This window comes from Geosmithia morbida, assembly GCF_012550715.1.
Source record: "Geosmithia morbida isolate 1262 chromosome Unknown scaffold_0, whole genome shotgun sequence".
Lineage (NCBI taxonomy): Eukaryota > Fungi > Ascomycota > Sordariomycetes > Hypocreales > Bionectriaceae > Geosmithia > Geosmithia morbida.
Window position 1 is genome coordinate 1,531,954 of NW_023336187.1, and position 26,174 is coordinate 1,558,127.

Sequence of the window (26,174 nt, forward strand, 5' to 3'; positions counted from 1 at the left end):
AGTGGATATGTAGATATATATATGTGGGGATGGTTGACAGCCCTCGCCTCGGCCCCGGCCTACGTCGCAATAATACTACTACTACTATATTATCATATATAATATTTGTTTGTACGAGCACCAACAAACTCCGCATATCTGCTATTCCGGTACGGGTCTCTGAGTCTAAGGCCCCTAGGCAAATATCATCATCAGATCAGGTATATGCACGGCCTCATCCTCCTCCTAGCGGCCCTTCCTTTGAAGGGGCCAACGCATCCGTATTCACTACAACACCTACGTGCGCGCGTGAGAGCGATACCAACAAATCTTTTTGAAGATACAGATTGCCGTTCCCTGTACCCGCTGCGTCCTATCTAAAGCACGAGTCACGTAACATCACGTCAACCACGATGGATGCTGTGATGTGTATCCCCCCCCCCACAAACACCATTCAGTCTCTTTATCTTGTGACATGCCCCACACCGTTAGCCATATGGTCATCTCGATTCTTGATTGGTTAGCAGCCGGTTCATCGGAGGAAAAGCAAAATCACCAAGGTATGACATTATTATCAGTCGCAGTTCCTCGGGCCCGGGGTGTGCCGGGATGTGCCGGGGCGTGCCGGGATGTCAGGACTCAGGACCCATTTGGGGAATTGCACGGAAATGGGGCGAACGAACCACACGAATAGTCACTGACTCCGATTCCATCGATGAAGAGGGCCCACGATCGGTATACATGTACCTGCCATTTATTCGGTGCCTCCATCAGTAATAAAAACGCATCTGAGCTCGTCTCTACTCTCAGTTTTCACTTATATCGCGGGAGCACAGGATCCCATCAGGAACGGGCAGACTTGGTAGGCGACGACGGTTATAGGCCAGTGCACGCCATCCCCTCCTTTTCCGCTTCATGTCCTGAGCGTGTGCATCTTCTAGGCCAGATCGGTTCTTGCCATATTTTCGGAAAAGTATGAACTTCACGAAGCCAAGCGACGTCCGCCTCCACAACGCCACCACCCTCTATGACCTCGACGCGCTCTTGACTTTCCAGGCGGCTCTGTACAGGCTGGGTATATGAATTGGGTCTCGCCTTGGGCGACCTGGCTCGAGAGGGGACTCCAAGCAGCTGGCCTGAACTTGACAGCAGGCTTCACTACGGGGGACCTTCTTGGATATCACTGCTCCCAAGCAACAATCCGATCCTCTGATCAGACCCGAAGCTCCTCGGTGGAGTACATCTATAGGGCAAACGCACCTACGAAAGAGACTCGATATTGTTACCCAGGCTCCGGCCATGAGGGTTACAATCGACGGAGATGACGTGAACGGTACCATCGATCCCCGAGACGTCACCAAGCACAGTTTTACTAAGTCGGTCATCTTCTAGGGGTCGGTCAGAATATGTGGGATCACATCATGTCTGGACCCCTATCAAGTCAATCCAGACCCTGGACAAGACGCTGCATGATCCGGTAGCCTTGCCAGACGCTATTCTCCGCTACAGCCTCAAATCACAGGGTCCTCTGTCTTCGAATGTTGTCGAGTTCCTTGGCTGGGAGAAGCTACTGGAGAAGTACAGGGCAGGCTGGACAGATTCAACGCGGCAGGCCCTGTCCTGGTCCCCCGACGACTGGCCAGAGGTAGAGAACATCTCAGGTAACGGCTTAATTGGGGATCTCGCCTTTCCTGTCTTGCAGAAGCCGCTTGGTGGCAAGCAGCACGCTACCGTTCTCGGTGCTATGGTCGCTCCCTTTTTGGTGTCCGAGGCTTACGGGCTGTCGATAGCAGTGCCTTTCCCCTCCTGCCTCCTGAACACCTACGATTACGATACACTGTGTATGCCCTGGCGGAGAAGATTGCTGATCCGATCATCAAAGGGGAGTCGTAGATGCTATGGGCCTAGTCGTGAGAGACCGTTGCCATGTAACTAATATTACAGTCCATCATCGACTTCCAAGAGATTTGTAGCAGCATCATTGGTGACCCTGTGTATTTTCTAGATTAGCTTCTTCTCCTTCTTTGCTTCCTATCAGTAGAGGGAAAGCAGAATTGGGCCTTGGGGACTAGGGATTAGACATGGCAAAGAACAGAGTTCGTCGATCTTGGGGTCAGAGCGAATTCACTCAATGTTCTTTATGTTAGTTGTAAGCCAGACACTGCCTAGAATGCACGTTTCGCATATCTTCTTTCACACCTGATAGGTATGATTGGAAGGCAGGAAATGGATGTCCAAAGCCCATTGGCGATGTGGTTGGTACATCTGGGCGGCACACCTTGTGCCAGATATCGTAGATACCCTAGACCAGAAGTGGCATCGACAGAAACGAGACTTTGCCGTCGTGTCACGTGAAAGCGTTCCTCGCCGCCGTCTCCATACGGCAGAACAAACGCTAGACTGCGTCTGGAACAAGGCCAAAGGGACCCCTATCATTTGGAGAAAAACTTCGGGGCGCGTCCCGACGACTTTTTTCATCAACCTGTCACAACTCTTCTCCTCTCATCACCTTCTATTCCTTACTCTTTCTTTCTTCCTCTTCGCACTCGGTTCTTCATCTCTCCTTCACAAGTTACATCCATCAATACAGTCCCCATCATGTTCAGGCAGGGACTAAGGCGCTGTGCCAGGCCGGCCAGCTCCATCAGCTCCGCCGTGTCCATGGCACGCCCTCGCGCCGTGGCTTTTGCACAGTCCAACGCTGCCACGGCATCGGTGCGGTCCGTAATTCCCATGTCCAGGCTTTCTGCCATCTATAGCAGGGCATACAGCACCGAGACCTCTGCAGCCGAGGCGACCTCTCCCACCGATGACGCCGCAACTCCTCCCAAGGCCGGCGGTATGGTCATGGAGTTCAAGAACCTCGAGAGCATCGGTGTTCACCCAAAGCTCATCGAGTCCATCACCCAGGGCCTCGGATACGAGAACATGACGCCCGTTCAGGCCAAGACCATCAACCCTGCCCTCAAGGGAACTGACATGTAAGACCCCCTCAAGAATAAGCAGAGTTCTCAATACTTTGTCTGACATGTGCTCCCCTCCTTTCTTTTTTCTAGTGTGGCCCAAGCCAAGACTGGAACTGGTAAGACGATTGCCTTCCTTCTCCCGCTCCTCCAGAGGATGCTCGCCGAGGATCCGTCGCTGGCCTCCAAGAGCGCATCTCGTGACGCCAGAAGCGATGACGTTAGAGGCATCGTCTTGTCTCCTACCCGCGAACTTGCCGAGCAGATTGCCGCCGAGGCCCGTGCTCTTGCCAAAAACACAGGCCTTGTCATTCAGACGGCCGTTGGTGGAACAAACAAGAGGCAGATGCTGCAGCAGACCCGCCGCCAGGGCTGCCACCTACTGGTGGCCACGCCCGGCCGCCTCAATGACCTCCTGAGCGACGCCGACTCTGGCATCGAGGCGCCTAACCTGGCTGCGATGGTGCTGGACGAGGCCGACCGCATGCTTGACGTCGGCTTCGAGAAGGAGCTGGACAGCATCCTGGAGATGCTGCCCAGCGTCCAGGACAAGGTGCGCCAGACGATGCTGGTGTCGGCGACGATCCCCGACAACGTGATCCGCCTGGCCCGGTCCATGGTGCGCGCCAACGACTTTGAGTTTGTCCAGACCATCTCCGAGAACGAGACCCTCACGCACGACAAGGTGCCCCAGCACGTCGTCTCTGTCTCTTCGTGGACCAACATGTTCCCCAGTCTTCTGGAGCTACTGGAGCGCGAGGCCGTCAAGGCCAGCGAGAACCCGGACTCCCCCCCCCTCAAGGCCATCGTCTACTTCAACACGACGGCCCTGGTCGAGCTCTCTGGCGAGATTGGTTTCCGCCGCCGCCGTGAGCGCATGAGCACGCTCCCCTCGTACGCCATCCACTCCAAGCTCACACAGCAGCAGCGCACCCGCGCCGCCGACTCGTTCCGCCGCGCCACGTCGGGTATCCTGTTCTCGTCCGACGTTACGGCCCGCGGCATGGACTTCCCCAATGTCACCCACGTCATCCAGGTCGACGTGCCCCGCGAGCGCGAGTCGTACATCCACAGGCTCGGCCGTACTGGTCGACAGGACAAGTACGGTGAAGGCTGGCTGCTTCTCCCTCCCCAGTCGGTCAACTTCGCCAGGAAGATGCTCCGAGGCCTCCCCCTGAAGCAGGACAAGTCCATCGCCAGCGCCGAGGTGGACCTGGCCGAAGACGGTGCCGATATGCCCCAGTACCACGATGAGATGCGCGGCTGCGTCAGCACCACCGACAAGCGCATCCTGGCCTCGGCCTACAAGTCGATGTTTGGCCAGACCACACAGTCTGACGCGCTAGCCGAGGATCTCCACACGTGGGTCACCCGCGGTTGGGGATGGACCGAGCCCCCCGCCGTCGACTCCCGCTTCGTCCGCAACACGGGCCTCGACATCCGCTCCGAGTTCCTCAACGTCCAGGAGGGGTCTCACTTTGATGACGGCCCTCGCTCTCGTTCCAGGGGCTTTGACCGTGGCGGCCGCGACGACCGTGGATTCTCTTCTCGTGGCGGTGGCCGCAGCTCCAGGGACGACGGCGACCCATTCAACGCCATGCGCCGCAACGTCAGGTCTGACGACCCTCCCCGTGGGGGCCGCGGAGATCGCGGATTCGGCGGTCGCGGTGGCCGTGGCGGCGGTCGCGGATTCAGCGGCGGCAACAGGCGCGGCGACCGTGGACGTGATGAGCCCAGCTGGTAAACGAAGAGCGGCAACCACCGACCACCCCCTCTACCTCTTCTTGTCAAGAATGCCAAGGGAAGTTAGACGATGTATATTCTCCTCAAACGTTTCTCATTCACACCATTTCATCCTGTATTATTACCCCTTCCCCCCTTAACGACCTTCCCCCCCCCTTTGCCTTTACATGGCGAAGAATTTACGTAAGAAGAAGGACCAAAACGAAAGAAAGAGAAGAAAGTGTACTACCGAGAAAGAAGAAAACGAAGAGAAGGGACAGATATGGACGGCATATGGAAGGGAATCATTGTTCTTTTTTGTACTACTAAAATTTAAAACGGCGCGGGCATTATGTGGGCTTTCTATCTGTCTGTTGGCCTCACTTTGTTTTGACACATAATTTTACCATCTCCACGAACCAATAGACATGTATCAATATAATGCAAGCCTGTCTCTCTTCATCTTCTCCCTTTGCAGACTCGTTCGAGCGAATAATATTACTCATGAGAGGATTTTCTTATTCTTCTTGGGTTACAACAACAAGTTGGAGCATGGAATAATGGTATATTTTATATATATTCAAATTTACTACTTATGCTAAGAAGAATAAACAAGAAGTGAAACCCCACCGGAACGAACGCCAACTGCCTCTCTCCCTATTTTCTGCCGGAGAGGGGGGGGCGGAGGTTGGGTTTGGACAAATGGGCTTTTTTTTGCTGTCCAGAAATAGGAGAATGAAGTTGTGTATTATTTTTAAAGACGACGCTCCTACCGTCTCCCCATGAGCATCTTAGAATCCCACAAGAGGACGCGCTCATCCCATCCTACCGAGGCGACCCATCCGCCCATGCCAAAGAGGCACCAGTCGATACCGGTGGCAAACTCTGTGTGGCGATTCATGACACCCATCTGTACGCCGGGCGTGGGCTCCGCGGCCGGGTTGGGCGGCTGCTGGACGGCGGCGGCGGACGAGGACCCGTCGTTCCACAGACGGACCGTCATGTCGTAGCTAGCGCTGAGGAGCATGTCGCTGGAGTGTGGGCTCCAGGCGAGGCGACGCACGGCGTAGTCGTGACCCGGCATGACGGCCAGGGGCCCGCCGGACGAGCGAATGTCAAAGGTGCGCAGGATGCGGTCTACGCCGCCCGTAGCGACGACGTTGGTGTTGTACTTGTTCCAGTCGTGGGTGAGAATCTCCGAGGGCTGGCCCCCGACCGGGAGCCCGTGCACAGGTATGGCCGAGACGAGGTGGTATTTTGCCGACGAGGGGGTGCGGAGGTCATAGATCCGGAGGTGGGAGTCAGACGAGACGGCCGATATCAGCGCCGAGTTGGATGGGCAGAATGACGTGCTGTATGTGCAGTTTCCGACCGGGAGGGTCTTGACGGAGAAGTTGCGCGTGGGGGACCACTGTTTCTCTCGGATCAGCAGCTGGTATATACAATGAAATTAAGCCCCCCCCCCCCAAAAAAAAAAAGAGGAAAAGAAAAAGGTGGTCAGTAAAGTATACGCACTATTTTGACGGTGCCATCCCATGAACTCGAGACAAAGGAGTCCTTTGTGATGGGATTCCAACACACCGAGAAGGCCTCGCGCTTGTGCTCATGAAAGTTCATGACGGGGAAGTCCTTGACCCCCAGGTCGAACAGCTTCAACGACCCGTCGCCGCAGGCCGTCACGAGCTGGTTCTCGTTAATCTCGGACCATGCCAGGTCGTATAGTGCATCGTTCGTATCGAAGCTACCTCCCATAGCCCAACGTCAATACTTGCCGGGTTTCCTGGGGAGATATGCGTTCTCCGCACATGCGCACGCGATGGCAGAAAGCCAAGGAAGGTCCACTCACGTTTTCTCGATCTGGATTCCTTGGGCCGAGAGACCAAGTGCGAATAGCCGACCATTTCCCACGATTCCATAGTTGGCAGAGGATGCTACGGCGATGCGCGAGTCGTAGTAGGGTGAGTATTTGACTGCGTACGGGTTGTAGCCTTGTGTGCGGAACTCGAGCATGGGGGCAGCCATTGTGGTGGCGGGCAGCGGCCGGGGGGTGGAAGTCTCTCAGCGCTCTAGTACACAAGGCATCGGAACAAGAGTGCTGTAGAGGAGAGAGATCAGAGGGCGGGAAAACGTTACAGTATGCGCATGCGCAATGCCGTAGGCTTGTACGTTGCGCGTGGGGTTGTGTACGTATGTGCATATGTGTGTCGGCAGTTCGAGACGTCCCCTCCAAGCAGAGCAGAGAGCTCGATTGCATGTGCCTCGGCAAGCTGCACCGACGTCACAAGTGGGCAGATCGTTTATTTGCATCTCCCCCAGGTTCCCATGCTACTATCGGAGGCTCTTTAAGTTCCCCCCAGTCATGTGACCTCGCGTCAGTTCCGCCCCTCCTCCTCCCCCCCCCGCCTTCATAGGACACGCACATCGAAAGCAACACGACACGCATCGAGAGGGGATTTTTAAGAGGGCGTGCACTAGGATATACAGGCTTCCCCCTGTCACGTTCAGTAGTGAAGTGGCCGATGCCACTGCCAGACTGACGCGCGCCAATGTGTCAACAGCATGCAGTCCTTCCTTACGCGCAAGAAACGCAAGTCGAGTGCTGAAGACGAAGTTGCCAAAATCGAGGAAGAGGTGGTAGTGATAAATGGCAATGAAGATGAATCCACCGAGGTTAAGCTAGCGATCCTGTCGTCCCTTCATCCACACGTTGATGATGAAGCGCTCATGGACGTTCTTCTTGCCCACGACGGCGTAGTATCGCGTGCGTCAACGTCCCTGACGGGACGCCCCACCAAGGAAGTGGCAAGTCAAGCAGTCGGCTATCAAAGCTCGTTGAAACAATTTATCACGATCTCCACAGATGTTCCTTCCAGGAAGAAGCTCAGATCCATGACGAAACGGGGTGAGACGCTGCATCTCTTTGACCCTGCCGACGTGTCAGAACACACGCCGTGCACCATTATCCACAACTTTCTGCCGGCTGACGTGGCGGACGCGTTGCTGCGGGAACTACTAGATGAGTCCAAGACTTTTGAGCAGGATACCTTCAAGCTATTCGACAATGTCGTCTCAAGCCCTCATACCTCGAGCTTCTATGTCGAAAGCTATGACGAGATACAGAGGCAAAAGACGGAGTACCACTACAATGGGACGCGAGTGACGGTGAGTACATTGAATATGAATAAAGAGAGTGTTGGAATCAAGTCTAATAGAGACCCCCGACAGGACGTTCGGAGGATCACACCCCAGCTCGTCAAGGCCAAGCCTTTGGTCCAGGAAGCCGTAAACAGGGAGATACAGAAACGCATTGCGGCCCGCTACCCTGACGGCCGCAAGCTGAGGTACCAGTCTCCCGACACCTGGTGCCCCAACATGGCCTTTGTCAACTGCTATGCCGGGCCGACCGAGAGCGTCGGTTGGCACAGTGACCAGATCACATACCTGGGTCCCCGGGCCGTCATAGGCTCGGTGTCTCTCGGCGTGGCCCGCGAGTTCCGTGTCCGCCGTGTCCTACCCAAGGACGAGGTGAGGGACGGTGCTGACGCCGACGCCGAGGGCCAGATATCGATCCACCTTCCACATAATTCGCTCCTCGTCATGCACGCCGAGATGCAGGAGGAGTGGAAGCACACGCTGTCGCGCGCTCCGTCCATCGACCCGCACCCCATCTCAGGCAACAGGCGCATCAACGTCACATACCGCCACTATCGCCCCAGCATGCATCCGCGCCTCACGCCCCGGTGTACTTGCGGGGTACCCTGCGTCCTGCGCGTGGTCCAGCGCAAAAGAGAGAATTTCGGAAGATATTTCTGGATGTGCTATGCTGGCAATGTGCCTGGGAGAGACGGTTGTACATTCTTTAGGTGGGCTGAGTTTGACGATGATGGAAACCCCAAGGGTTTGGTAGAATCAGCTTAGGTTATCTTTATATATGTCCGGTAATATCTCACACACACAACACATATACACATATATGTACATGTAAACCTGTAAATGATGCGCCTACCTGCTTATAAGACACGTATGTACGTACGTGTTACACTCAAGAGTTGGCATCAGTCCATCATGTACCTGTGAATCGCATGCAGTTGCCCCACCCTGGTTTTTATAGCAGTGCGGGCACGCATCTTCTCTCTCCCTTGGGCCTTTGCACACCCAACCACCACATGTCAACAACCCATTGCCGTATCCGAGGGATAGTTAGCCTTGCAGTGGCCCACAATGTCGGATAGATTGACGTTTGCGGCAACGTCAGCCGCCCAGCTGGAGGCCTACATGCCCGCAGCACCAGCAGCGCCAGCAACAGCAGAGCGTCAGCCGAAGCGGCCATTCGTCACCCTGACATTCGCCACATCGTTGGACTCGTCGCTCTCCCTGGCACCCGGCGTGCGCACGCGTCTCTCGGGACCCGACTCCAAGGCCATGACGCACTACCTCCGGTCGCGCCACTCGGCCATCCTGGTGGGGGTGTCCACCATGCTGGCCGACGACCCGGGGCTGAACTGCCGCATCGAGGGGGCGACGTCGCAGCCGCGTCCCGTAATCATCGACCCGCGGCTCCGGTGGACGCCCCGCCCCGAAGACAAGGTGCTCCAGCTCTGCCGGGCGGGCCAAGGCAAGGCGCCCCTCGTCATCACGGCGGCGGCGCACCCGGCGCCGCAGGAAAAGGCCGACGTCCTCGGGGAGCACGGCGGCAAGTACGTCCACGTAGCCGCTGGGAGGGACGACGGCCTCTTCGACTGGAGGGATGTGCTCGCCACCCTAGCGGCCGAGGGCCTGGACAGCGTCATGGTCGAAGGCGGGGCCACGGTCATCAACACGCTTCTGGCGCCCAGATACCACGACCTCGTTGACTCCGTCATCGTCACCGTCGCGCCGACCTGGCTCGGGAAGGGGGGCGTCATCGTCTCCCCAGATAGGGTACATGATGGTCGCGGCGTGCCTGTGCCTGCTGTGAGGCTGTGTGACGTGCGATGGCATCCCTTTGGGGAGGACGTGGTCATGTGTGGGAGGCTCAGGTCGGGATGAGATCTCATAGTATTTTTTCCCCATATGGTCCGGACAATAATGATACACACAAAATACCTACTATATATCTACTATATATACGAGTATATATATCTTAAAATGCATTCTCTCTTCCTCTGACCATCTCCGTTTCACGAGTGAGCGACCTGACGCGGTATCCTCTTTGGCGCAACAAATCCCCCCCCCCCCCCCACCTCATTCATCCTTGCAAGATAAACAAACTATCAAGCCTAGGTATAGATATCGATGCAAACAAACGCATGACCCCCTGTCAGGACAACTAGAAGCGCATTTGAAGGTGGAGGCCCCCTTTTTAGAGGATACAGTACGCCCCGTCGCTAGGACTGTATGTACACTGTCCCACATCACACAGGCTCAGTGGACTCCTACAGTGTGAATTGCGCCGTGGGCGGGGGGGAGGGGCAAGCTAATTGAGCAGACAGTGACAAGACCCGTACAAATAATTCCATCGGCTGCATTCACTTACTCTCAACATTACCTTCTCTTGGGCGCTTTCTTTTCATTTTCCTTTTGTTTCTCTTCTCCATTCATACCCAAACTCACACACACACACACACACACATATATATATATATATATATTCTTTTCTGTTTCTTCTTCTTCTTCTCCTTCCCCCCCCCTTCTTTTGCCATCTTCCACCACACCACCCGCGATGTCTCTCCCCCGCATCACAGCCATAGGTTCCCTAAACATGGATCTGGTATCCTACGTGCCTCACCACCCCGCTCCCGGAGAAACCCTGACGTCCAATGGCTTCACCACCTCCCCGGGAGGCAAGGGTGCCAATCAGGCCGTGGCGTGCGCCAAGCTCTCCCGCTCTTCGGACCTGTCCCGCCCGACGGCGCACGTGAGCATGGTCGGCGCCGTGGGCGCTAGCGACCCGTACGGCCCGGCCCTTCGCAACAGCCTGGCCTCGTTCGGTGTCGACGTCGACGGCGTCGCCTCCCGCCCCGACTGTGGGACGGGCGTGGCCGTCATCATCGTCGACGAGCCCACCGGCGAGAACCGCATCATGATCTCCCCAGAGGCGAACGGGTCTTGGAAGCCCGCCGACTTCGACACCCTGCCCGGCGGCGACGGCGACGGCGACACCCTTCCGGACCTTCTCATCATGCAGCTAGAGATCCCCCTCGACGCCGTCGTTCAGGCCTTAGCTACCGCAAAGAAGGCAGGCGTTCCTACCCTGCTCAACCCCGCCCCCGCGCAGGTCCTCCCCGAAGACGCCTACAAGGGCCTGGCCCACCTCGTCGTCAACGAGACCGAGGCCTCCATGCTGTCCGGGAAGCCAGAGTCAGAACTCGACGATGAGGCTGGGCTCAAGCGCACCGCCGACCTCTTCCTCGCCCGCGGCGTGCAGAATGTCATCATCACCCTCGGTGGGAGGGGCGTCTACTACGCTTCCGGCGTCGGCGCCAAGTACGGTCTCGTTGCCGCCCAGAAGACCGCCGTAGTCGACACCACCGCCGCAGGGGATACGTTTGTCGGATCCTACGCCTTGTCTGTCGTCCACGCGTCGTTCAACAAGACCGAGTTTGACATTGACGCTGCCGTCAGGGCTGCCAACGCTGCTTCCGCCAAGACCGTCGCCCGGAAGGGTGCCCAGGTCTCGATTCCCTGGAAGGATGAGCTTCAATAGACGGAAAAAAATGCGATATTAAACTAGAAACTGTAAGCCAAGAGATGAGCCGAGAAACAGGAATATTATATAACATTTCTTTCTCGGAGCAACCGCCATTCACGATAATAGGAAGGGTATTATCTACTTTGGTCTCCTTGTCTGAGAACTGCGACTTCCGTTTTCCCCCATACGTATACAACGGCTACCAGCTATACCTCCGTTGAGTCTTCAAGGGATCATCATACAACACCTCTTCCATCTAGATGTCGTCCGGTAGGAACGAATGGCTATTCCCACATTTTCCCTTGAGCATACCAAACGATCCATGCTTCAACAACTTTGTCATTTATCTCCGAATCCGTGGAGTCTCCAGAGTCAGGCAGATATATATGCTGCCCCGTTGGTTCGTTCATTCTATGCATCATCGTCGAGAATAGAGGGTTGAATTTTGGCACCGGCGATTTTGACCAGGAGGACGCGTCGCTGTAGCATCGGATCCGCGCCGTATAAATAGTCTTGACACTGCTTGCTGTGTTTACCAGTTCCACCATGCCGACATTGTCACGATCCACGGGGAGTTCAGAGCACATGTATGAGATCTCGACTTGCATATAGGTTATGTATGCGGCCCCAAGCTGCACTTCCAGCTGCCTGATTAGGCCGGCTGTATTCATTTTCGACGGGAGCCGTTCCTCTGCACTGTCGCTTCTCGTCGTGTCGACCTGGACCCGCACAAGCAAGGTGACACTTGATCCAGGATATATAATGCTTGGAAAGCAGTTAGTCGTGGGAGCTCCAAAGGTAAATATATAAGTACATATACCCACGTAGGAAACGTATGCTCTGTCACCACTTGTTTGATCGTCGCCCCTTGAGTAGGCAGAACATCAATCACGACGTTTTTCAGGAAGCCATTACACGGAGTGGCCTCTGTCACTCGCACATTTTAGCAATGACCACCGAAGCTCGGGGCGAGCACCTTACCGTTTGAGCCAGCACCTCCGAAGTCCCCCCCCTTGTCTATGTGACTCTTGAACAGCCTCCCAGATACGTTGACAGCTACCCAAAACTCCTTCTGTCGCATCTCGATGGCGGCATATTCAGCTGCTACCGTGACATGTGGGGAAATTATAGATGAGCGTTGGTGAAATATTGTCCCCGGGCTCGGACATCCGCTCGAATATTGTGTCGCGAGGGGCTTTGAATCCGCAGAGCCAGACCGACGTTTCGACCAAGACTTATTTCTGTTATGACCACCTCCCGCCAACGGTTGCACATGTTCTGAGGGACCCCGAGATGAGGATGAGATGCGGCGAGACAGCCGCCATCCTAGACCCGTCAGTTTGTTGAGAATTGGACCCTGGATATGACGATGGCCCTGGGTTGCCGATGACTCCCTCATATGGAATTCACCGTCCAGCGACGAACCCGCACGCTCTCCTTCTGCCCCTCTCTTTTTCGTCACCGTGAGATAGTCACCATCTAGCTCTGGGCTGCTCCTGTCGTCGGTTCGGGCGACCCCTTGCCAGGTTCCGGAGCTTTCACGGGCGTCTCTGTGCTTTCCAGAGACTTGGAGTGGTCGTGGTTGGTGCTGGGATTGGGTTTGGTCTTCTCGCTCTGAACGCTGTTGTTCTCGAAACTCCGCTCTAGACAGTTGTCGCGCGAAGGATGCCATGACGCCTCCGGGGCCTCGATGCCGTCGCCGTTGCCGGCTGCTTCTGCTGCTGCTGTTGGCGGTGGTGTCGAACCCTTGTCAACGGGGGCGGAGGAGAGACTACGGTTGTCAACCGAGATAGGGTCTTCGAAGTTGGCCCAGGGATCGGAGGGTAGATGATTGTTATTGTCGATGTTGCTGTTGTTCTGGTTGTTGCCACCGATGTAGGATGGGAGAGCCAGCACCTGCGTCCAGGGCAGAGTTGGTCGACCACGTAGGGACCACGTCTGTCTCCTCCTCGGCGGTCTGATCCTGTTGCGAAGCAATCGTCTCCGCCTTCTCCGCAGGCAGACAACAGCAAGGATGGAGACTACGATAACAAACGCGATAGGAGGTAGATATAAGGCTGGTCCAATTGAGATATCGCCAGTAGCGCGTACGGCGTGCGGTGTCATGTTTGGGTGATGAAGAATATTCCTACCATAGGTGAAAGTACGTAGGGGCGGACGGCGACGGGGGAAAGCAGATGTGGAAAGTAGTAGAGCAAGAGTTTTTTACTTGGGAGGGGGGAGGTGAAAACAACAGTGGCATTGACGTAAGAACGGCGGGTGGTTTGGGGGTATCAAGGATGTTCCTGCTATGTAATCTCAAGACTGACAAAAATCAGGCGGCGGAAGGGTGAGTGGTAATTCGCAACGTAACTCCCCTTTTGTGGGAGGCCCAGGCCACCTCAGATGGCAGCTTCCCCAAGAGACCTGCGAATATTCTCCTTGACCGACTCCACCTCCCCTTGTTCGAGGGGTAGGAAGTGAATCTGCGTTGCGACAGAAAGGTCAGCCATGTTGGTGAATATGATATGAACAGATTGCACAGCCTTACCAAATCATCGGGTAGAGCCGCGGTGCCTCCATATAGAGCTGGCTCCGACAGGCTCGCGTTGATGCCCTTCTTGACTCGATCCTCCCAGACACCTTCCCAATCCCACTCGTCCGGTCGCCGACCACCAGTCACTGACGCCTGAGGGATGGGAGGAAGACGAGGCAAATGTTTCTCTTCTTGGGAATCGGTGCTCTCCTCCTCGTCGCCGGCCTTGGGTGGCGGTGGTGGCGGCGGCAGCTCCTTGTCCTCGTCAAACATCTTACCATGCTTCCGCCTGTGTGTCCTCCAAGCATGCCACGCGCCCGGGTTGCCCGCGGCATCGATAGGTATCGAATCGAGGACGGCTTCGTCCCCAAAGGCACTCTTGATGTATCTGAGTATGTCGTATGCCGAAGTGTCGACAGTGTCGGTTGTGGAGTAGCTGGCGGCGGCGCCCGAGGCCGCAGAGGGCTCAGGCGTAATCATCCTCGCCTGGCCCGTCAGCTGGGCAGGGTTGGGGGAGTCGCGCGGTACGGTAGCCTTTACGCCCCTACTACCACGTCCAAACCACTGGGGAAAGCCATGGCGGAGGCTGAAGCTGCCGGGGGGCAGGCGCTCGCCATCGGTGGCGCTCACGGTACCGTTGTTCTGGATGTCGGTCGTGTACATGAAGGTGGTCAGGGGAGTGATGAGTGGGTGGAACATGTCGGTGTCGAAGGTGACGACGGGCGGCAGCGCCGGATACTTGTGAGGGAACTGGATGTGGAATCGTAGAACGGCGGGGGAATATGGTCCTGGAGGGACGCGTCAGATGGGCAGTCAGAAAACATCGAAGCGTATAGTCCATGCATACCGTTGCGCACAAACAATACGGCAGACCACAGAGTGGGATCTCCGGGTGTCAGGCTAACAAAGACGCCCCCCGGACAAGTCTGTTTGAGTCCAGCACTAAGGGATGGCATGTCAGTCCCGGCTTGAAGGGGCGATGACGATATGTCACGGCTCTCACAATTCTGATACGAGGTGCTGTCTCCGCACCGATGGCAGACTGGCCAGGATTGACTGTGGCATCGTTTTCTTTCTCCCTCCTTTGTTCTTCTTCTCAACATTAAGTCGATTGAAATGCAGTACCGCTCCACATAAGACGCCAAGAGACAAGACGCTAGGGAGTTGAGAATGGCGATAACGTACGGACGATTGTTCATTGCTTGGATGATGCGTTCCTGCCTCCCCTGGAGCTGTGGTAGGCGGTGAAGAAAAGCGGTCGGGAATTTCTGCCGGGCCAAAATGACGGGGCTGCAACCGAGAGAGGGGCAGCGAGGAGATATGGCGGGGTCTGGTCATAGCAGAAAACGGGTGAACCAGAGTGTGGCATCGAAACAGTCGTGTGTCTTTCTCTTTGTTGCCATGAATACGTATGATGATGTATCATGGCTCCCCTTTCTATCATTCTGACAAACGTGCCTACTAGCAGCATGTGTACGTTTTGACTACCGATGGTATTTGCCATCAAAAGCACAAGGTAGAAAGAATTAACTAACCAGCTATAGCAGCTGCGCTTATTCGGGGACCTCCCCACTAAGAGTTTAAGGATTACTGGACTACAGCGAAGACGCATTCCGGTAATGGGTAGATACATTACCGTGAGATGATGATCCCGTCTAGATATTCATTCAGCAGCATCACCAGATCACCACGAGGGAGCTCTGGTCGCATAGCAGGCTAGTCGAGCCCCCATCTTGGGCTGTAACAGCCCGGCTGTACATGTGGTTTTCCCAGCTACTGCTGAGCCACATAATCCAGCTTGTTGTTGGTCATAGGATCTCTATTCCGTACAATTCCTTCCCCAATACAGGCGAATATTCGAGTCACTCTCTTCCTGGCCCTCAGGTAGCGAGATCATCTTCTATTCTTCTTCGCGAGGGATTGAACGTGCATCCATTTCTGGATATGGACATCTTCTCACCAATTCGAATCCTCTTCCAGATCACCCACCAAGACCACCACCATTTCCCGAGATCGGCGCCGTGTAGGTCCCACCCATCCCGTCGTCCCGCCCCCAGCTCGGATCAGATAAAACGCCACTCTGTTCATGTCTTGCTGTACCACTCTATCAGAAGCAGCCCATAAATCGGTCACAACCTGCCGTGACGGTACCTCAATGCGTACCACTCTGGCCCCTCCTACGTCATATCATTCTTCCTTCTCGTTTTGTGACTGTGCGCCACGGAAACGTGGCGGGTACGGCATATGTCGTATGTGGCGGTAGGGCAGCACGTGAGCAGGTGATGATACGGTATAACCCCGTCTTCAACCTTGGCGGCCATGCGGTCCATCTTTCCTTCGTCCTCTCCCTCTCTTTCTCAATCAATCAACAGGTTTTGAAAGAAAGAAGAAAGAAAAGAGGGGGTCCTAACATTAACATCAGTTGGTCTGCAGAAGCATCAGAGAAGGATAGTATTCCGAAATGTGCCTCAATATGTCAGAGGGGAGAGCCATGTTCGACAGTGTCTTGCTAAAGGAAACATGCCCGAAAACATGACAGAGAAGGACGTGCCGAACAATAACACCGCAGAGACGGACACGGCCAACAGTGATGTGCCCTTTGTCCTCGCGACGCTGGATCAGCTACTCGACTGCCTCTATTGGCTGTATTGCTTCGTCGTTGCCGGGGATAGATGCCACGTCCCTCTGTTGATGAGGCTGTCGGGTGTCTCGGACGGTTTAGTCAACGATATAGCGACCGACCACGTAGTATTCACTTTAATTCCACACAGTACGCCTCAACGTCTTGAGTGGAGACAACCTGAGGGAGTAATGTCTTGCCCGATCCACATTCTCTTCGAAATGGCTCCTCTTGTAGTGATATGATAAGCTACTAGTATGTTTGTCAGATACGTTGGGTTGTCTCGCTTGTCCCATCTTTCCCCGTCCCTGACAGTAATATCCGAGTCTGCCTGGTCGAACGTCGCAAGCGACAGCATTTTCCATGAAGAATTTCCATGCTCGTGAATTCACACATCATCAGAGTCCCTCTGTGCCCTGGAACAATGGATGAGAACTTACACCACTGTCTGTCATAACCCCCGTTTCTAGTAGGCTCTCGGCATGTAGATAGAGCAGTAGACCTAGAGGCAGGTGTGTGCCTGGCCCTCCTCCGTGGTTGTTGCTGTGCCCGCTCGCACACTCGTCTCAACCAGCTCTGATGGCAGAGGAGGTTCTCATCCATTGTTCCGGCCTCCCTCGAAAGACTATGAAATCGGACATACGCCAAAGCCGACCAGTCAGAGCCAGGCCACCAGGCATACGGTCTGTGTTACTGATGAAGCTGCATATCTTGACATTCTCATGTAAGAGTCCTAGAGACTGGAGAATCGAAAACAGGGACGTGAAAGTTCAGCGCGACATTTTCCAGTGTTGGGCCATGTACTGTATTAAACTCCACTGCGGAAAACGGACTCGGCGTGATAGAATTTCCCAAGTGCTCGATTCTTGTAAATCCCAGAAGCCGTTAAAACTGTGTTGTTGTTGTCGTTGTTGTTGTCGCTTTGTATATACGCCCTTGTCAATGACGTATTTCCCCCCTCCAGGAGTAGATGGCATAAACGGGGATGCCACGGCCATGAAATTATTGATATTGTTTGTTTATTTTTTTTTTTTCGTTACGGCCTTGTTTTTCATCGTCATATAATCATCAGTCACGTAGCACAAAACGTGTCGAAGTTTTCTTTTTTTTCTTCGTTCTTGTTTCTTCCCATGTCGACATAGAGAGGGAATTTTAAGAGGAAGAAGAAAAGAGAAGATGAGGGGGGGGATGAGGGGATCATTTCCCAAGACGCTTTTCAATCTTGTCCAGCTCAGCCTTCTTGATCTGCTCGATTTCGTCCCTGGAAGAGTTGTATGCGGCGGTGACCTGGTTGAACGGGTTGTCGGGGTGCTTCTCGAACTCCTTGCGGATGCGCTGCTTGCGCTGGTCGAGGCGGAGACCGGTTCCGCTGCCGTCGGCCTTCATCTCGGCGAGTCGGCGCTCCTCGTACTTGGCGAAGGCGGCGGGGTACCGTCTCTCGGGATGCTTGTCGACCTTGGCGTCGTTGGAGCCGCTGGCGAGGGTGAGTGCGTCGAGGGCATTGTCGATGCCCGAGGCGTTGAGGGTCGTGGCCGACTTGGACGAGGGGTCGTCGCCGTCCAGCTGCGACAGGTCCAGGCCACGCGACTTCTTGACGGGCGCCTTGCTCTTCTTGGGCTCGTTCCGCGACGGAAGGCTGGCCTCCTCCTCCTTCATCAGGGCGTCCTTTTCGGCCTTCTTCTTGGCCGCCTCGGCCTTCTTGGCAGCTTCAGCTTCCCTTATCTCACGTATTTGACGTTAGTGGTACTCGTACACGGGAAATGACATCCATCACCCAGAGGTATTCTCTCGTCCCTCTCTTGTCCCTCGGAGACGAGACAAAGACTTCCGAAAGAAGAAGGAACAGGTCTTGTTGGTAAAAACATTCTGTCGGTGAGAGAGAGAGAGAGAGAGTTGCAGCACTACAGCCCAGCTCACCTCGTAGCCAACAGACAACAAAGAAGGGAAACCTCACTTTTTCGCATTGCTCTTGGCTCCCTTTGACCACTGCTCCGACTCGGCAGCTTCGCGCTTCGCGTTCTCGGCTGCAGCCTTTTGGGCGGCTGCCTCGGCCTTCTTTGCATTGCCGGCCACCTTCTTGGTGTTCTCCGTGCCCTTTTTGCCAGCCATGATTCTCGTGTTTGATCGACGATGTAATTATTATCCCAAGCAAAGCAAAGCAAAAAGGATTGCAGGGGTGGTGGATCGAGGGGGTCGCGTGGTGATTTCGACCGGGGGGGGGGGTTGGTGGGGGGAGGGGTAAATAGAGAGAGGATAAGACAAATGACGATAATAATAATACTCCCCTCGCGTAGAGAAGAGAGAAAAAGAGGGAGGGCGTGTGTAGAGGTGTGTTGAGGAGAAAGGAGGACGAGAACCCCGGGGGTGTGTGTGGGCTTTTCGAAGAACTTTGTTGTGCTGAAAACAAACCCTTGCTTGATGATGTGGTTGTTGATGGAGGGAAGGTGAGGGGAAGTTTCAAGGTTGTTGTTTTTTTCCTCCCTTTTGCCCATCTTCCTGACTGACCGACCGACGTCTGCCGTTGTCCGAAGTACGGAGAAGGCTGTTGCTCCATTTATTGCCTCTTAATGCAGTGACCCGTCATTTATCTGTGCCTATACGGTATTATCAACTGCGTACCTTTTTTTCTTTTTTTTTTTTTCCCTTCTCCGTACTACCCTCTCCCTCTCCCTCTCCCTCTCCCTCTCCATCTCTCTCTCCGTCTCTCTATTTGTCTCCATCTCTCTATTTCTCTCCGTCTCTCTATTCCTCTCCATCTCAGTGCTACTCCGTACTACTCGTATGCAGGTAATACTCCAGATGATGAAAGTAATAATACTCCGTATTGCCTGATGACGGTTTTTTTTTATAGGGACCCAGTAATGCTCATAATAGATGGCATCTAACTCGAGACTCAATCGATTTCTATCCTCTTCTTGAACCCCGACGGTATTACTTAATTTAGCCCTAATACCAGCTGGTTCCTGTAACAGGTGAGAGAGATGAGGGTTTTAGCACTAAAATGCCCCCCCCTCCCCCCCCATCTTCGATCTAAGTACTTCAAACGGAGGGTTCCAGGAGGGAAAGCCTTTTTCAGTACCGGAGCCCTTTCCTGTACTCCATATATAATACCCGTGCAATAAGTGTCTGTGTGTCAGACGAGCCACGCAACAACGGCAAGAAGCGGTAAACGATTCTTCTTCTTCGACAGGGGGGTTTTTCCCAGGAGAAGCAGCCAAAAGGTGCCGTCACGTCGTGTTCCCCCCCGGTCTTTGTAGGTCTTGTCTGCTTTACGACTAGGTGTGCTGTATGATCCTTACCTCTTTTTTTTTTTCCCCTCTTCCTCTCCCGGACCCTTTCAACTACCCGGCTGTTTTTCTTTTCTTTTCTTCATTTGTCTTTGGCCCAAGTGGCGGAGAAGAAAAAGCGATTTATGAGTCAATATTCAACAAAGCTTAGCGACAGCCGCAGCGGAGAAGGGGGGGGGGGGCGTGGTTTTGTCATGATGCCGTATGTCGTAACTGTGGTCATTGACCGATGACAGCGCATAAGTACCTCCCAAGGTTGAGAGACGGAGGAGGGGCCCAAAAGAGAGAGAGAGAGAGAGAGAGAAGGATGGACGGATGGGTGTGGACAGCTCAGCAGGTCGGCCAGGCAGACAGGCAGGCAGGTAGGCAGGCAGGCAAGGCGTCTATATGCGCCCAACCTAAACTGGCTGGTCTTGATTCACGTTACGTCTTGACTCTGCACTCCGTAAGAAAGAGGGTCTGTCAGTGATGAGCGTACAGCTATGGAGTGCAGACAGTTAGTTACATGTAATAATGTAATGCATAGCTCAGGACTACTACTCGTACTAGATATATTTAGTAGTGGTAGTAGTAGCAGGTGGTGATAACATTCCATGTATGTGCCAAAAAATTATAAAAATACATGAAAAATAATGATCTTGTCGGTCGTTACACGGAACACGCCTTCAATATGTCACATGGCCGGTCGGCATGTTTTGATATCATTTATATCTGCTGGTCCTGCAGGATGAGAGGGCTAGTGTTCGAATAGCCTGTAGGTGCTACTATGTATGCAGCATTGCTCCGTAATGCTACTTGTAATACATGTACGTTGTCATCGCCGCATATAGTGATGATGTTATCTTGTAATGCGTCGTATGTAGCTTGCCGAGTATCACTCGTAGCAGTAATACTACATTGCGCACCCTGTTTGCAGAACAATGAAATATTATTACTCAAGCTCGCGCAGTCACATTGACTCTTATCATGTGTCTGAGGGAGCTTTTTTTTCTTTCTTTCTTTTCTTTCTCTCTTTCTTCTCCGTCTTCAGATATCAAATGTTACCTACCCTGTTGTAGATGTCACTATCACGCTCTCATGTCTCATGCGCAGAGTATCCGTGATGCAACTTCTTATGTTGTATCAGTTGAGCGCTGCACAGAGTGACAGACAGGCAAGCAGGCAAGCAAGCACAGCAGGCAAGCATCAAAGCAAGAACCCTGAAATGGACAGAGCTGAACGGACCAACAGACCCCTTGTAGATATCTAGTCCTTCTGAAAATAGGACCATGAGCCATCTCCGCACCCCCCTGTTCAACCCTGTAGGACTTACCACCCCTGCCCTGCCACGCTGGAATACTGCCGCATACGTATACGTCGCACGTCAAGTCCACGTACCCGTAATATGCATCGGAGTCGGTCTCTTTTTCCCTCTTCCTTCTGCATCGACCCAGCTCACCTCCGACCTAGGCAAGTCGGTGGAGAGAAAGGGAGGTAGGAGCAGAGTAGGACCAGGGTAAGGGGAGTAGGAGGTACTTAGTACGAGAATATGTAATCTGTACATTGAAGCGTGACCCGACTCCCGACGTCTTTCTGTACAGACACGACGAGTACGGCTAGAACGAAAAGCATGCATGTAATCTTGTTATTAGCAAAGATCGGGAGGAGAGAGAAAGAGAGAGAGACAGAGAGGGAGAGGGGCGGTCAGCTCCGGGAGATGATTCTGGGGTAAACAGGAATGGCTAACCAGGCAGTCACCAGCGTCTTCTCGTCACAATCGATATGACGAATAATATTTTGGCAAGCTGGCAGGCAAGCTGGCAGGCAATATTACCAGCACACGGAGCAGGATACTATTGAGAGAGAAATGCACTGAATTTACCTTGGCAATGGAAAGCTACACCCTTCTTTTTTTCCCCCTCCTCTTCTTCTGTTGCCGCAAATCGATTCACGTCCATACCTACATATAACTGGTGCCGCGGAATGCTTCAAATCTACTCCGTACAATGAAGTGACGGCACCGCGACTTCCGGACCCTTTAAGCCGCCAGTTGTCCGATAAAAGTCTGTACAAACTGATTGGGCTTCAAAACTCCAAAACCCTCTCCCCCCCCTTTTTCTTTTCTTTTCTTTTCTTTTTTTCCATCCTCGAATAACAGCCGTCACGTTTCCGGTCCGCCTGGCTTCCCCGACCCCCTCTCCGCCACTGCTGGGAAAGGGGTGACATCGTGAAACTACATGTAGAGAGAGGCTAGACCCCAAACACCTCATGAACCAACACCGACAATCGAAGCTATTCTTCGTAGTACTGGCACATGCACTAGCAGGTTACACGTAGTATTATCATGTAGTAGTCGTGGTGTGTGCAATCCCCGGTTTGTTTCCTTTTCTAGCCTCTGACTAACGTAACCTAGAAACCCCAACCCCAACCCCCTCTCCTCTTGGCATTATCTTCTCTCCTCTACTCTGTGCTACGTTGAATTGCAGGCCGAGAGAGATGAAGGTCAGACGACTCGCCTCTTGGAATGTCTGCCGTGTCAACTCATTGGGAAGAGAGAGAGAAGACGGGCGCTTAACTGCATCCTTCCCCACCTCCCATCCCTTGGCTGCCTGTAAACCTCTTCGTAATAATACGCTGTTGCTACTTCGCCACAAGCTGCTCGTGTCTTCTCAGCCGCGTTCCCATCACATCTCATGCTGGTCCCATGCTGGTCCTTCGGGGAAGGCTACCCGTCCTGGAGCTAGATGGGTGGGAGGGGAGAAAAAGCCTGATGAGCAAAATATTGGGAGCCGGATCGAAAGCGTGAACCGGAGGGAAGGAGAGGCGTGTTATCGAAGAAGAATAGAAAAGGCTGGATATGGACAGGCCTGGATATGTATGTATATATTACAACTTAGAAAAGGCATCACAGGGTGTTACTCTGTATCAGTAATGTCAAAGCTGTGCCTCAATTCTCTTTTCCATGGCATCATGTTATTTATTGACCTCTCCTTCCCCCTCCCCTCCCTCCTTCCCCCTTACCTTACCTCATTAGTTCCTTCTCATTGGGACATGATCATGTTTGCGACATTCAAGACTCACGGTTAAATCGTCAGCGTGCACTTGCTGACCCTCAGCCTTCACACACGTGTTTTTTAAACCTGTAAGGAAGGCTCGACACAGTCACACTCAGAGACAATATATCGGGTACCTTTATGGGGCAAAAAAAAAAAAAAATGAAATACTTTCTTGTTATGATTAGCCATCGTACCAATTCGGTCAGACAGTTGGCAGGTGAAGCGGCACAGCAAAGTTGACGTAGCAAGGTAAGCATAAATTAGATATCACATCAAATGCATTACACACATGTACGCACGTACGCAAAGCCCACAACGTATGTCACGATAATGCAATACCTGATGCGGTTCCGTTCTTCCATATCAAAGAGAGCGTGTCCCTTTGGCCTACACGATTGTTGAACAATGTACAAGTACCACTAGTAGTAAGTACTGCTGTCACTGTCTACGCTATCACCATCATGTTCTCTCCCCTCACCTCTACCCCCCCCCCCCCCCCCCCCCAAATATCTAAGTCTGTTTCCATATAATACCAACGCATGCAAAGAAGAAGGGGTGGGGGGTGTCGATGACTACTACAGATACGACTATCATCGGAATCCTAGAACCAATCAGTACGCATCATCATGTATCGTATTGTTTCCTGCTGCGAATACTACTCTTTTGAAACTCTGTGACCCTACTCCGTACATGTGCGTCATACTCGTTGTCATCTGTCATATGTACCTCTCCCATCATCTGCCGTATGCAGCCTTGCCTTAGCCAACGGAAGGAGTGTTGATACTATGTCGTGAATACCTCAACTGCTTACCTAGCTGTATGTAGTACGACCAACTCCGCCACCCATCCCCCCCCCCGGTCGTTTTGCACTTTTTTTCTGCTTGAGAGGAGAGGAGGGAGCAAAAAAGAAGGTATGGAATACTTCTATATTTCCATGCTGAATAATATCCGTTTCCCCCTCCCCCTTCCCCCTCTCCCCCTTTTCTCCTCCTTGGTCAGACGGCCATTTCTTTCCGGTCTGCCAGCCGCCACCCGTCTTGTTTCCCTCTCGCTCTCACCCCGGCCGCGGCAGGCAATGCGGCCCCCGGGGAAGGGAAAAATGCCCAATGGGAAGGGATGGCGGGAAAACGGGACAAGGCCCTGCTGTGTGACCCGGGGACTAACCAGGCCATCACATGATACTCACTCTCGTTTCTCTCCCTCACCATCTCCCTTCGGTGTGATAGAAGAGTCAGAAAAGCGGTAGGTGGTGGGCGGTGTTTTCCCGAAGGAGGGGTGTGCGTGCAAACATGTATGCTGTGTGACTGTGTGTGCGTGTGCGTGGGATCTGCGTTTCTGTACCGCAAGTGTGCATACATATACGTGGCTCGATCATACATCTGCAAGATCCCGCCGATGTGCCTACGAGAAGGTTTCTGTTCTTTTTTTTTTGTTCTCCTTCTCTTTCTGAGTCCATGGCGGGCATGTTCTTCATGCAGTTACATATCGAGAAGAAGAAGAAAATCCAGCATTTGTCCCTTCCCTCCATCTTGGGCTATGGATAATACTTACATTGAAGAAGAGTTGAAGCATGTTATTGTTGAGAGTCACACGCTGGCCGAGGTTCATGCCATGACGTCACAGTAGCGGAATCATCTCAGAGGTAGCATCTCAATTCTACACCTGTGGTATTACTCGGTCAAGAGAGAGAAGACGTTTTCTGATCACACAAGTCACGTACATCCCACGGTAAAACAATGAGTCCTTCATCAATTACGAATACATCGCCACTCTTTGTTGTCAGCCCAACCAAGCGCGTTGCTGTAGGTGAGACGAGGGCAGGGGTCAAATAAGCAGTGTGTGGGGTTTTCTTTCTTTTATTTTTTTTCTGTCCTTTTTTTCCGCCCTCTCTTTCACATGCGTCGTGAATATCAAGTCTAGGGAAAGGACCCTCGAGGGAGAGAGAGAGAGAGAGAGAGAGAGAGAGAGAGATGAGGTTCGGTCTAGGAATACCATTAGATTGATCATGATGCACCGTAATAAACACTGACCGTATGCAACTCTTGATTGAACTCTCGGACTGAACTCCATAACTGCAACTAGTATGTGATACATGGAATACATCGTATTCAATCGTAATACAACCTCATCCGTGCTTACAGCGTGCACGAGTATTAGCTACTGTAATCTGTACTACGACTAATGCTACTATCCGTACATGTAATACGATTTATTACTAAGGGAGGAGTACATGTATTAGTTGGACAATGGTATTCTTGGTATACTGTCAACCGCCCCCCCCATTGGTCCGGACCAGAACGTCTGGCTCCCCGTTGCGGGCCTCCCCGACTCGAACCGTTGGAAGATGTCACTGACAGGTTAAGTGGTTAGGAGGATTTTCAAGCTGCCGCCGGATAGGAATTAGAATCGAACTTGCTTGTCGTACGAGCTAATATTGACTGTACGAGTCAGTGCGGGCTGTTCTGATATCCTTGAGCCAAAGTGCAACGGCCAAACTTTCCATTTTCGCCGTTCTGTGGTATTTTACTTGCCCCCTTTTTCCTTTTTTTTTTTTTTAATATTTTTTTTTCCTTCTCTACCATGGCGCTTCCCTTGCCACCCACTCCTTGGAAACAGCACATCTCCCCGCCTACCATGGAGGTACCATGGAGTCGAAGAGGGCATGCCTTGTACGGGATACCAAACGTATGATGTGGGAACGCGGTTTTACCGGCATGTCACTCCCTGATATGATACGCCTGTGCAGCTCGCGCAAGTCTTTCTGTACGATATTATCTCCTCTCAAAAGGCTAATTATAAGGCAATTAAAACAAAAACAAAAAATGGAAAGAAAAGTACGAGTAGTAGCAGGTGGGGGGTGTCTGAAAATTTCTGTGGATTTCTCAAAAGGGGTTCTGAGCGTCGAGAAGGAAAAGAAGCAAAGCGAAGATCAAGGTTCTCAGGGCCAAGCGGAGGGAAAAGGGGGGGGGGGTGGAGGGGGGGGGTTTCAGGGAGAGAGGGGTGTGCGTGTCTGTGTGTGTCTGTGCCCCTGACCGCAAGGCCAGTTCACTCCAAAGATTGAGATCAGAGGTCCCAGATCNCAAGGCCAGTTCACTCCAAAGATTGAGATCAGAGGTCCCAGATCCAAACTAGAGACGCTCCTCGTAGATTTTGGTTGGGTGCTTGGACCCCCCCCTCCCTCTCCCTCCCTCTCTCCCCCCTGCCACCCCTGGTTGAGCGCACGCATACTCGTAAGTCACAGGACCCAGGAAAAAGCAAACAGGCAAAGAGTCATGAGGGTAGGAAGAAGAAGAAGAAGAAAATTGAGCGAGGTGGTCCACTCATTCCCTCCATCCCCTTTCGGCCACCTCGCTCTGAGCTTCCTTCTCGTTGTGGCCTCCCAT

At 53.2% G+C, this 26,174-nt stretch overlaps 7 protein-coding genes across 7 annotated transcripts; 3 read left to right on the top strand and 4 right to left on the bottom strand.

Annotated features, from left to right (window-relative positions):
• Positions 1 to 2,577: 2,577 nt before the first annotated feature.
• Positions 2,578 to 4,686, top strand: GMORB2_0474 (ATP-dependent RNA helicase MSS116, mitochondrial; the record flags this gene model as incomplete). The annotated part of the gene is made up of 2 exons (XM_035462459.1): positions 2,578 to 2,960; positions 3,036 to 4,686. 2 exons carry the CDS (start codon positions 2,578 to 2,580, stop codon positions 4,684 to 4,686), a joined length of 2,034 nt encoding a protein of 677 aa, XP_035325389.1.
• Positions 4,687 to 5,433: 747 nt separating this feature from the next.
• Positions 5,434 to 6,686, bottom strand: GMORB2_0475 (uncharacterized protein; the record flags this gene model as incomplete). The annotated part of the gene is made up of 3 exons (XM_035462460.1): positions 5,434 to 6,075; positions 6,246 to 6,405; positions 6,511 to 6,686. The coding sequence occupies 3 exons, from the start codon at positions 6,684 to 6,686 to the stop codon at positions 5,434 to 5,436; spliced, it is 978 nt and encodes a 325-aa protein (XP_035325390.1).
• A 537-nt stretch (positions 6,687 to 7,223) lies between these two features.
• GMORB2_0476 (GRF zinc finger) lies at positions 7,224 to 9,692 on the top strand (the record flags this gene model as incomplete). The annotated part of the gene is made up of 3 exons (XM_035462461.1): positions 7,224 to 7,826; positions 7,890 to 8,567; positions 8,865 to 9,692. 3 exons carry the CDS (start codon positions 7,224 to 7,226, stop codon positions 9,690 to 9,692), a joined length of 2,109 nt encoding a protein of 702 aa, XP_035325391.1.
• Positions 9,693 to 10,365: 673 nt separating this feature from the next.
• GMORB2_0477 (ribokinase) lies at positions 10,366 to 11,349 on the top strand (the record flags this gene model as incomplete). Its single annotated transcript, XM_035462462.1, has 1 exon — positions 10,366 to 11,349. One exon carries the CDS (start codon positions 10,366 to 10,368, stop codon positions 11,347 to 11,349), a length of 984 nt encoding a protein of 327 aa, XP_035325392.1.
• A 1,464-nt stretch (positions 11,350 to 12,813) lies between these two features.
• Positions 12,814 to 13,440, bottom strand: GMORB2_0478 (uncharacterized protein; the record flags this gene model as incomplete). The annotated part of the gene is made up of 2 exons (XM_035462463.1): positions 12,814 to 13,230; positions 13,360 to 13,440. The coding sequence occupies 2 exons, from the start codon at positions 13,438 to 13,440 to the stop codon at positions 12,814 to 12,816; spliced, it is 498 nt and encodes a 165-aa protein (XP_035325393.1).
• A 275-nt stretch (positions 13,441 to 13,715) lies between these two features.
• GMORB2_0479 (Ubiquitin-conjugating enzyme) lies at positions 13,716 to 14,805 on the bottom strand (the record flags this gene model as incomplete). The annotated part of the gene is made up of 3 exons (XM_035462464.1): positions 13,716 to 13,799; positions 13,865 to 14,637; positions 14,697 to 14,805. The coding sequence occupies 3 exons, from the start codon at positions 14,803 to 14,805 to the stop codon at positions 13,716 to 13,718; spliced, it is 966 nt and encodes a 321-aa protein (XP_035325394.1).
• A 2,700-nt stretch (positions 14,806 to 17,505) lies between these two features.
• On the bottom strand, positions 17,506 to 18,578 carry GMORB2_0480 (Protein of unknown function (DUF1014); the record flags this gene model as incomplete). The annotated part of the gene is made up of 3 exons (XM_035462465.1): positions 17,506 to 17,512; positions 17,791 to 18,186; positions 18,424 to 18,578. The coding sequence occupies 3 exons, from the start codon at positions 18,576 to 18,578 to the stop codon at positions 17,506 to 17,508; spliced, it is 558 nt and encodes a 185-aa protein (XP_035325395.1).
• Between the last annotated feature and the right edge of the window lie 7,596 nt (positions 18,579 to 26,174).